At 39.9% G+C, this 12,288-nt stretch overlaps 1 protein-coding gene and 1 non-coding gene across 2 annotated transcripts in view; both read right to left on the reverse strand.

Annotated features, from left to right (window-relative positions):
* Window positions 1-8,217: 8,217 nt before the first annotated feature.
* The window catches only part of CHP1 (calcineurin like EF-hand protein 1), a 49,712-nt gene continuing 45,641 nt past the window's right edge, over window positions 8,218-12,288 (reverse strand). Inside the window, exons 6-7 of the mRNA XM_077764654.1 lie at window positions 10,346-10,468; window positions 8,218-10,198 (exon numbers count right to left, since the gene is read on the reverse strand). Coding sequence (XP_077620780.1) covers window positions 10,145-10,198; window positions 10,346-10,468 — 177 coding nt within the window. The 3' untranslated portion in view covers window positions 8,218-10,144. The remainder of the gene's footprint in view (window positions 10,199-10,345; window positions 10,469-12,288) is intronic.
* Window positions 11,930-12,036, reverse strand: LOC144231991 (U6 spliceosomal RNA). Its single transcript, XR_013335274.1, has one exon. It is a non-coding gene; the product is annotated as a U6 spliceosomal RNA (small nuclear RNA).

Genomic DNA, 12,288 nt, shown 5'->3' on the forward strand with positions numbered 1-12,288 from the left:
CTTAAATTCTACATTAAACCTAATTTTGCCATCTAGAAAAATAACAGTAGAGCCTTTCAAGGATATATCCTTAACTACCTGGATATAGCGACTTTCTCTTCTCTTCTCTACGTTAAAGCCTCAGTTCCTACAACTGCCCAAGACAGTAAGTTGTCCTGAACCCCTCACCATATTGCTTCTTGGGAATACATCATTTGTCCATGTCCTTAAAAGGTGATGGTCTTTGGGGCTCCCAACTGGCTCAGTTGGAAGACCATGTGACTCTTGATCTTGGGGTTGTGAGTTTGAGCCCTACATGGGGTGCAGAGTTAAATAAATAAAACTTAATACACAGATGTCTCTTTTTTGCCGTCTCTCTTTTTGGCTTAAATATAGAAATTGATACTTATCTTTATTAAAAATCTTGATTGCTGGGGTTGCCTGGCTGGCTCAGTCAGAGGAGCATATGACTCTTGATCTCAGGGTTGTAAGTTCAAGCCCTATGTTGGGTGTAGAGATTACTTAAAAATGAAATCTTAAAAAAAATTCTAGGTTGCTGGAGAGTAAAATGATTAAAAGTATGGGCTCTGCAATCAAGAGTTTCTGGGCTGGAATCCAGCCCTACCACACTAACTAGCTGTGTGACTTTGATCTTGGGAAAAAAATCATTTAGCTTCTCTGTGTCAATCCCTTCACCTGTAAAATGGTGATTATAATGATAACTTGCCTCCTATGGTTGCTGTGGGGATTTAACATCTGTCACACATACAGAACAGTAGCTTGCGTGTAGTAAATGCCACATAAATATTATTGATTGAACACAAACTCTTAAGATGATTTAGTCTCTATTCTTTGATGGAGGGAATTGTATTAACCATTTTTACAGCTTTATGTTATTTTAAAAAATTTAGTAAACATCACACTTTTATGTCTTTGTCCTTGGATGCTATAAAGGAGTAGATGACAGAAAAGTGCATGGCACGGCAGGACAGATTTTCCTTAAGTCTAATACTTTTAAATCTTTTATTTTGAACAGCTATATTGAGATACAATTCACATACTATACAATCCACCCATCTGAAAAGTACAACTCATACTACAACCCCTTATTATATTATATAATTGAATTTTTCTGGATTCAGTTGAGAGTGTTATGTGGAGTTTTGTATCACTTGCTTTTCTAACTATATACAAATATTAATTTGATAAGAATAAAAATTGCGTTAGAAAAAAATTACAACTCAATGGCTTTTAGAATATTCACAAAATTGTGCATTCATCAACACAATTTTAGAATATTTTCATTACTCGAAAAAGAAACCCCATATCTCCTGGCTGTCACTCCCCAATCTCCCATCCAGGCCCTGGAATCATACAGTATTTATCCTTTTGTGATTGAGTTATTTCTTAGCATAATGTTCTCAAGGTTCATCTATGTTGTAGCATATGTCAGAATTTCCTTCCATTTTAAGGCTGAATGATATTTTATTGTATGTATATGCTATGTTTTGTTTTTCCATTTATGTGTCAATAGGCATGTGAGTTATTTCCACCTCTGGCTATTGTGTAAAGTGCTGCTATGAACATGGGTGTACAAATATCTCTTTAAGATTCTGCTTTCAATTATTTTGGGCATATGCTCAAAAGTGGAATTTCTGGATTGTATGGTAATTCTGTTTTTAATTTTTTATGGAACTGCCATACTGTTTCCCATAGCAGCTGTAACCATATTACATTCCTACCAACAGTGCTCTAGTTTCCATAACTGGGTTGTGTTTTTACTACTGAGTTGTAATTTATATATTGTAGGTACAAGTCCCTTATCAGAGATATGATTTGCTAATATTTTTCTCCCATTCTTATCTTTTCACTTTCTGGATGGTGTCCTTCGAAACACCGAAGTTTTAAATTTTGATGATGTCCAGTTAATCTACCTAAAAAAAAATTTTTAAACATTTATTCATTTTTGAGAGAGAGAGAGAGAGTGCAAGTGGGGGAGGGGCAGAGAGAGAGGGAGACACAGAATCCAAAGCAGGCTCCAGGCTCCAGGCTCTGAGCTGTCAGCACAGAGCCAGATGTGGGGCTTGAACTCACGAACAGTGAGATCATGACCTGAGCTGAAGTCGGACACCCAACCAACTGAGCCACCCAGGTGCCCCCAGTTAACCTACTTTTTATTTGTTGTACTTTTGGTGTCATATCTGAGAAAACATTGCCTAATCCAAGGTCATAAAGCTTTATGCCTGTATTTTCATCTGTAAGTTTTACATAGTTTTAGCACTTACATTTAGGATTGGATACACTTTGAGTTATTATTTTTTTATTATGGTGTGAGATAGGGGTCCAACTTCATTCTTTGCATGAGGATATCCAGTTGCCCCAGCTGTACCAAAAGACTGTTGTTTCCCCCATTGGATTGTTTTGGCATTCCTGTTAGAGCAATTGATCATATGTGTGAGGATTTATTTCCAGACTCACAATTCTAGTCCACTGCTCCATAATCAATTCTTATGCCACCACAGTGTTTGGATTACTGTAGTTTTGCAGTAAACAAAATTTTAAATTGGGAAATGTGATTCCTTCAATTTTGTTCCTTTTTTTCCTGTAAAAGAAAAATGTCCTCTTAACACCAATATTTATTTATTTATTTATGTTTGACAATGATCTTTTAGATTCTCAGTCCATGATTATTCAACTACCATCTTCAACTACAACTATAATCTAATAAAAAATTCTCCATCTTAAGCATATGAATACTATGAGAGACCTACCCATATGGTTTGCTGAAATCAACAACGTTGTATTTATCTCATTGATCTGATGTACAAATTTAACAACTCTTTGAAATAAGTGGAAGGAGAATAATTTGGCATATTCAATTATCTGCCAAACCCATCAGCATCCTGGTTATCATCAAACTCTTTTCCATGTCTTCACAAACCATGTAATGGCACATTCTAATATTTTCCTGGAGAATAGCAGTGCCTGACTGGCTCAGTCAGTAGAGCATGCAACTCTTAAACTCAGGGTTGTGAATGCGAGCCCCACATTATGTGTAGAGATTCTAAGTAAATAACCTTAAAAAATAATAAAAAGTAAAATACAATTTTGTTAATTTTATTTTAAGTCAAACAGATGAGTGGATTGTTAATGAAATCTTCTCCTGCACGGCAAAGGAAACAACCCACAAAACTAATAGGCAACCAACGGAATGGGAAAAGATAGTTGCAAATGACATATCAGATAAAGGGTTAATATCCAGAATATATAAGGAACTCATCAAACTACACGCCCGAAACACAAACAACCCAGTGAAGAAATGGGCAGAAGATATGAACAGACACTTCTCCAAAGAGGACATCCAGATGGCCAACAGACACATGAAACGATGTTCAGCATCCCTCCTCATCAGGGAAATACAAATCAAAACCACACTGAGATACCACCTCACGCCAGTCAGAGTGGCTAAAATGAGCAAATCAGAGAACTCTAGATGCTGGCGAGGATGTGGAGAAACGGGCACCCTCCTACACTGTTGGTGGGAATGTAAACTGGTACAGCCCCTCTGGAAAACAGTGTGGAGGTTCCTCAGGAAACTAACAATAGAACTCCCCTATGACCCAGCAATAGCACTGCTAGGAATTTACCCAAGGGATACAGAAATGCTGAGGCATAGGAGCACATGTACCCCAATGTTCATAGCAGCACTCTCCACAATAGCTAAAACATGGAAAGAGCCTAAGTGTCCATCAACAGATGAATGGATCAAGAAGATGTGGTTTATCTATACCATGGAATACTACATGGCAATGAGAAACAATGAAATCTGGCCATGTGTAGCAACATGGATGGACCTTGAGGGTGTTATGCTGAGCGAAATAAGTCAGGCAGAGAAGGACAAATATCATATGTTTGCACGTATAGGAGGATTAGGAGGAACTTGACGGAGGAACAAGGGGGAGAAGAAGGGGGGAAATGGTGGGGGAAAGGGAGAGAGGCAAACCATGAGAGACTCTTGAATGCTGACAAAAACTGAGGACTGATGGATGTAGGGGGGAGGGGGGATGGGCATGGAGGAGGGCACTTGTGGGGATGAGCACTGGGTGTTATGTGGAAACTAATTTGACAATAAACTATTTGTAAAAAAAAAAAAAAAAGAAAGAAATCTTCTCTTCTCCCCTTTGGCAAGCTTTGCTGATATCTGCCTCTTTCTGTTCTCTAGCCATCCCCCAATATCTATGATATCTCATGATTAGAACTCATGGGCACAGGTGAGGAGTGCACAGAATGCAGTCATTTTTTGCAAACACAGATTGTACGCTACCCCAGATTTATGATTCTGTCTCTCCATCTGCCAGGAAGGAAGAGGCTACAGGCAGTGCAATACACATCCAAAATTTAGCACATGCATTCTTCTGAAAATGAGTTTTATTCAGAAATTGAGTCAGTTCTTAGAAAATGTTTCACAAAGGGGCGCCTGGGTGGCTCAGTTGGTTAAGCATCTGACTTCAGCTCAGGCCATGATCTTGCGGTTCATGGGTTCGAGGCTCACATTGGGCTATATGCTGACAGCTTGGAGCCTGGAGCCTGCTTTGGATTTTGGAAAGCTCCATGACAGCTTTCTCCCAGTTGTCATCTTGCAGAGAATATTTTATTATTTTTAAAAAATTTTTAATGTTTTATTTCTGAGAGAGAGAAAGAGAGGCAGAGTGAGCAAGAGAGGGTTAGAGAGAGAGATACAGAATCCGAAGCAGGCTCCAGGTTCTGAGCTAGCTATCAGCACAGAGCCCGATGCGAGGCTCGAACCGACAAACCATGAGATCATGACCTGAGCCAAAGTCGGACGCTTAACTGACTGAGCCACCCAGGTGCCCCTGATTATATATATATTTTTTAATATTTTTATTTATTTCTAGGAGAGAGAGAGAGACAGCGTGAGCAGGGGAGGGTCAGAGAGAGAGGGAGTCACAGACTGAAAGAGGCTCCAGGCTCTGAGCTGGCAGTCAGCACAGAGCCCGACGCAGGGCTCGAACCCACTGACCGCAAGATCATGACCTAAGTGAAAGTCGGACGCTTAACCGACTAAGCCACCCAGGTGCCCCAAGGATATTTTAAAAACTAGAAATCTGCTATTTCATTATTGGCAGAAGAACCATAGCTCCTACCCTCAAGATATTCAGCATCATGGAGAATAATGCTTTTTCTCTCCATAATCCATATGGTTGTTTGCAGATATAAGCCTCAAACCCATGTCACATTTGATGTCACTATCAACCATTTCTTTTTCCAAAGTAGGAAGGAAAAAGATGTGCTATCTGTATAAAACCAGACAAGAGTCACTGAGCTCAACCAGGACACATAGTATTGAGTACACAGATTCAAGTACAGCGTGAATGATATAATGTTAAAAATTTCTTTTTATTATCAATGATGCTTCACTTAATTTCCGTTTTACTTAAGTCTACACTCCTAAAAACCAGCACATTTTTCACCTGTCTTACTGACTTGAGGTCTTTTCTATAAACTCATGCTGAAGTGCCTTCAGGGTTAATGAACTATTTAGGATTAGTTAGTCTACACTGGACTGTTTATTGATCTATTTAGTTTATACGGTCTCCTTTGTCAGCTCCTCCTGGTTGTCAGCATCCCCACTGCTAGCAGTGTCCCCATTACTGTCCCCCCAAATTTTCCATGTTATAGTCTGGATGACCAATTTGCCAGATTTGTTAAAACTTAAAAGAATTGTTTCTAAAGAAACTGTGTGAGTGCACGTCTGTCTGTCTCTCTCTCTCGTGTGTGTGTGTGTGTGTGTGTGTGTGTGTGTTTTAGGTATTAAGAGATTTTCTTGTAAATAAAACACTGAAAGTCTGGTTAAAGGTGCTTGTTATCTATTGTAGCAGCCAAGAGACCTTCCTTGATTAATTCTTATTTCTGCAGCCACGTTCAGATACAGGCTATAACAATTCTCCTACCTGGTTCAGTTCTTGAATAGACTGTAAAGCATGGTGGAAAGTGTTAAGACCATGTCTCCAAATAAACTCTCTAGTTTTGTTGACAGATCAGAATCTAGAGCTTAGAAGACTGAAGAATATAGAGAAGAAAACTGAGTCTCGGCATCCTGAGACCAAGTCCTTGATTAGCTTATACCTCAGGTAAAGATGTCAGACTAGTTGCTTACACCATCTTAAAAGACACGAGGCTCTTCACTGCTGTCTGCTCCATGCCAGCGCTGGGAAGAAACAGCCTCCAATACTTCACAAACGTACAGGAAAATCTCCCATCACTCCTTGCTGTAGAGGAAAAGAAAATGAATCTCTGGGGGCACCTGAGTGGCTTAGTAGGTTAAGTGTCTGATTCTTGATTTTGGCTCAGGTCATTTCACGGTTTATGAGTCTGCACCCCGCAGTTTATGAGTCTGTGCCGACAAAGAGCCTGCTTGGGATTCTATCTCTCCTTGTCTCTCTCTGCCCCTCTCCCCCTAAGTCAAAATAAATAAATGAACTTAAAAACAATTCTTTTAAAAAAGGAATGCCTAAAATGAAGTTTCTGCTAAACTAGATGTTACACAGATCTGTATTGGCAAATACCAGCCTTCTGTAGTTTGAATGGTTTGTTGACTCAAAGCTCAGCCAAAGTAATACAAATTTAGGGAATTTCAGTCCAGTAATGATGGCTTCCTTCCAGGAAGTTCTTCTCTCAGTGTTTGAGAAACAGAATAAATACCTGGTATATAGTATAAGAAATCCAGTTTGAAATAATAGTGCTATCTGAGGCATCTCTACAATGAATGCTTACTATATTTAGAGTAATTAACACAATCTATTCTTTTTTTTTTAAGTTTATTTAAGAGAGACAGACAGACAGACAGACACAGACAGAATCCCAAGCTAGCTCCTTGCTGTCAGTGCAGTGCCTGATGTGGGGCTTGACTCATAATCTGAGCTGAAATCAAGAGTTAGAAGTTTAACCGAGCCACCCAGATGCCCCTCAACAAAATCTTTTCTAATAAGTATTTTAAATACACAATTTGATAACATGATTCTAAAAGCAATTTGAAAAGATAGACGACAATAAAGAATGTTCCGAGGAGAATGCTGAAAGTAAAAGAAAGTAATTTCAATTACTTGTGGCATTTTGGCATTTATTTCTTTGGAAACATATCAAAAACTTAAAGTATATGCCCAAACCTGACCTAGTAATCCCATTCCTGTAAAATTTTTGAAACTAAAGGGTTATGTGCAGAAAGGTATTCATTGAATCATCATTTATAACAGATAAAATTGGAAACAATAAACAAGTTAATAATTAAATATTATATCAAGTTGGCAAAATATTGTATAACCACTAATATAACCTAAGAAGAGCAGATAACATGGAAATATTACTGTTAATATTATTTATTAACACATGGATAGACCAGAAGGGAACAAGAGAAGCCAAACTGGTTAAGAGGATTTTCCTCAAACTATATTTAATGCTATAATATTTTATAACATTTTTACAGTATTATATTTTACTTTAGCCACAAGACTGCTATTCCTATGGACATGGTCAGTAACATTAAGTTTTCTCCAAAATGGGCAGCATGGTCACTTCATCTCTTTTCCAGTTTCACTGAATCCTAACATTAGACTCAAAGTGAAATAAAACTTAAACACCATGCAAGTCAGCAAGCCATTGGAAAGGACTTTTGAGGCAGAGGGATGGGAAAGGAGAAGAGAGTATTGTGTTAGAATCTGTAGGACTGATTTCAGCTATTATTACTGCTTTGGGTCCTGTGGCATGCCACTAAACCTAAAAGGAGATATTCGTACCCTACAGATGAAGCAGTCACTGAGTCTTAAAGATGCGAAAAGCCATGTAACAACAGCTGGGTATAATACATCACTGAGGTTGCATGGCATGAGGAGGTGGACAACTTAATAACAAGCAATAAACACATAGCCTACTTTTAGAAGTCTTTTCTATATTTAAAAAGCCAGGGAGTCAAGAACAGAAATGGAATGCTACTTGGAGTGAAAGGGAAGTGACTGAGGTTAACAAAGCTACGCCCAGAGATACACAGTGCTGGCCCCTAGATGAATGCCCCCACATCCTATGTCCAGGCAGCAACAGAACAAACATGCATTTGACAGCACAGATGTAAACCTGAATAAGGGAAACACGGTTTGGAATTTCAAACTTGAAGAAGGGGACTGAGTTCTATAAAATTCTTAGAAACAAATGGACAAAATCAAGTTATTTTGTTTTAACCGCAAGTATTTATTGATGGATTGAAGAATACAATTTTAATGGAACAGTAAGGCACAACCGTGGATTAAAACAGTTTGCTATACAGCCAAAAGGAGGAAAAAGCTACAAACTTAGGAACTTTAAATATGTGAGTCAAGTCAAGGAGCCTCTGAAGTACCTCTCTAACAGATCAGTGTCAGAAAACTCTTCCCTTTTGTACATTTCCTATATTACATCACTTGATCACAAAGTTAGACTGATAACTTCATTAAGAATTTCTCAGTCATACTTGAGTCATCCATCCTGGCCACTGCTGTTTCCCACCCTTCCCTATCCCTTTGCAGGATTTTTGTTTGTAAGCAACTCCCTTCTTGGCTAGCCTTCCAAAGCCAGGAAACAAGCCAAGCAAGCAAGCAATGAGTCAGAGAAAATCGCCCAAGAGCAGATACACAGACATTAAGACTCATAAACATGGACATTAGGATGACAACAGCCTGATTCTGAGAGGTCGATACTAAGCTGGATAGGCAGAGAAGTTGCTGTGGCTCATGCAAAGGCCTGTAATGCCACTTTAGGTTGTGCCACTGGTGCCAGACTCCTTGTTTCTAAGAAATAAGTAGTGGTTTACAAGAGGAGCTAGGAAGTCAGCATAACCAGGCAGCTAATGATAATAATACATTCGATGCTTTGGACCTCTTTTAGGAGCAGACTATGGCTTCCTGCATTAATATTTGCCAAGGGTAAAATTCAGAGAGAATTTTATGCAAAACTTCAAGAACTGAAGATAACCGTTAAATCTCTTGGACTGGGATGAATTAGGCACTTCCATGAACACTACTCTTCCTATTTGGAAATGTGAAGTGAAAAACATTCCAGGGCACATAACACTGAGGTATAAACCATTTTGCAGAAGTGGGGATACACCAGGCTTTTAGAGTGCCCAGGCTCCCTGTTCAAAAAGCCATGAGGAAGGCCCCAAGCATGATGGCAGGGCAGCCATTCTGGTGGTGATGCGGTCCCAAAACTAAGCAAACCTGCAGGCATATGGCTATTTTCTGAAGAGTCAACACTGTACTAACATGAGTTGCCACGTAGGTGTGTATGTTGATAATCAGAGGCCAGAGGTAGAGCCACCTGGGCAAGCCACCTAGCACACTTGGCTCTACACCTCTCACCAAGGCCACTACCTTTCAAGAACATCCCCAACCAACAGTCCTTTGGTGACAGAGCAGAGTGCAGGGGACCAAGAGATGATCATTCTTCTGAGAGAAATGTTGGTCATAGAAAAGCTCCTGGAGAGGCAACATCCCAGAGACCCATTTAAGAATAAAGGTAGACAAAAACTGCCAGACCACCATAACTGCGCTATCCTGCCAAGTGAGAAACACATTTAACAGGCATAGCTTGGGGGTGCCAAGTAGAACAGACGGACTGAAGCTTAAAAAAAAAAGCAGGGAGACTTAAAGACAAAGTGAATGGTCTGTTGGGTAAGAGAGAAGTAGGAAGCGAGGGGCATATAAAAAAGGACGAAGGAGCATGCCAAAGCCTGGCTGGAGGGAAGGCAGCACGGTTTCATCTACATCCAGTGAAAGAACTTTGCTGGTTGGTTCTTGGCAGGATTCCCTTTCTCACTTCCTCAGACTGGATGAACGTGTGGCATTCAGCAGCGAACCAGAGGAGACGGTATTTAGAAATGGAGATAACTGGCAAATGATACTGAACAGAAACAGACGGTGTACCATTCTGTAATGCCCTGTTTATACACCAAAGGCAGGTTTGTGTTGACAGACCGTATTTGGGGTTCTCATGCAACAGCAGTAGTACTTTGGGAGAAGGGAGGATGATGGGGTGGAGGTGGGGCTGGTAGATAGGAGGACTCTCAAATTCCAGTTCTTAAATACTCGAAAGCAAGAAACAGTTTGGTCTCAGTCCTTTAGTGAAGAAATCGGATGCTCATTTTCTGTTCTACGTCCACCTTCTCCAAAACCTGGAAAATACAAAACAAAACCCAATTACAGTTATGAAGGTCCAAACAGGAGATACTGCAAATTCTTATCTGAATGTTTTTCTCTCTCCCTCCTGGACAACAGAATTGTCAAGCTTTTCAACATTTTCAAACTGAGGGGTGACTGACCTTAACAAATTCTGTGAAAGAGATGGCGCTGTCCCCATCCTGATCAGCCTCCTGGATGGTCCTGTCTGCAATGCTGCCCAGCTGCTCATCCGAGATATTTACTCCGACCATCATACGTAGCACCTGCAGGACCAAAAGCCAGGAATTACAGATAAATGATTTGGGGGTCAGGGGCACTTTTTTATGAAGATTAAAGAAAAATCTACCCCCCAACCTCTTTTCCTTTGACGTCCTTAAATTTAACAGCCAGAAAGCGGAGACCCTTGTCTTCTCATCTAGGTCATTCTAGATAAAGATGTGAGCAGAACTCCCTTGCAAGGTCCTGGATAGGAAGGCAGAGTTTCACTGGGGGAGAGTCCTTTGCATTTTGCTCTTCCCGTTCTTCCTGTCTGGAATATAAATATGCTTTGGTGGCACAGCAGCCATCTTGGGACTACAGGTAAAAGTCCTACGTGCTCTGTATGCCAGAGCAAGAATGTAGAAGCTTGGTTCCTGGACGTCACTTAGGTACGGTACCAACCCAAATAATCTATCCCCAGATTTCTTACTGCAATATTAACCCAGCTATTTCTCAAGTATGACCAAGAAACATAAAGACCCTTGAAGGGTTAAATACTAAACCCTTCTCAGAAAATAGCAAGCATATTTAAAGGGCTGGAGTAAAGAGAATTTAACACTGTTTCACCAAATTTGTTTCACACATAACCAAGAACTCCCCTCCCCTCAATTCTGCTAAAATCTTTAGGGCACAAATATACTCTGAAAATTGCTACTTTAAGCAAAATAAGCAACTGTACTGATATGACATGAGGGACAGGGTGCTTTTGTGATGCCTCACATTACTGTAGTCAGCCACCTCTGTCTTCAGAGAGAAGAGCTGAGCTTTTCCACAGGAAAGAAAGGCTTTCCAACCCAACTATTCACAGGCCTTCCTTTCCCCCATCCCTTTACATCCTTCTCCAATCTCATGATATAGATTAAAAAAAATAATAAATTACAGGATTTTCTGAAAGGAAAAAAAAGAGCTGAAATATTGATTTGCATCAACACCGGTTATTTCTTTCCATAAATTGATTCTTGAAAATCAGAAGGTGTACATTTGGGGTACAAATATATACATATTGAAGGATTAATAAAAAGAGGCAATTCTGGCAAAAATAATAAATGGCCAAGTCATTTGCCATCTTCCCTGATTGTCTGTGGCTGACTAGACAAATTCATCCTCAAATAGCACCTTCTTCAGATCTTGGTCCAATTATTCTCTGAAGTGTTTTATTTTTAGAATTAGAGAACTGCACTGAGCATGTGTGCTCTGCGGGGATAGGAGCGGTGTCATCTGAGGAATCACTCATCCAATCTATTCATGAGGACAAGAGGGTCTAGAAGTGGTGCAGTGGCCCATGCAGTCGTCCAGGCCTCTGTGCCCAGTCAGCTCTCCATAGTACCAGTGACGGTTCTAGTCGGAAGTTGATTAGCAAACAGAACTTTCATTATTGCTACTTGTTAATATCTGCTAAGGTTTGTTGTAGATCTCTTTTATCAGTGTAAGAAAGCTCCCTTCTATTTGTTTTTATAAGTTTTTTTATTAAGATGGAAAGCTTCACAAATGTGCGTGTCATCCTTGCACAGGGGCCATGCTAATCTTCTCTGTCTTGTTTCAATTTTATTATATGTGCTGCCGATGGGAGAACGTCTTAAGATTTAAAAAAACAAAACAAAACAGGAATGGGGTGCCTGACTGGCTTAGTCAGTTGAGTGTCTGACTCTCGGTTTCAACTCTTGATTTAGGCTCAGGTCATGATCCCAGAGTCCTGAGATAGAGTCTTGCATTGGACTCCACACGGAGTGTGAAGCCTGCTTGGGATTCTCTTGTCTCTCCCTCTGTCCCTCTCCCCTGCTTGCACCGTCTCTCTCCAAAATAAAAAAAAAAAAAAAAAAAAGAG

The sequence above is a fragment of the Crocuta crocuta genome, unplaced genomic scaffold, assembly GCF_008692635.1.
Source record: "Crocuta crocuta isolate KB4526 unplaced genomic scaffold, BGI_CrCroc_1.0 scaffold102, whole genome shotgun sequence".
Taxonomy (NCBI): domain Eukaryota; kingdom Metazoa; phylum Chordata; class Mammalia; order Carnivora; family Hyaenidae; genus Crocuta; species Crocuta crocuta.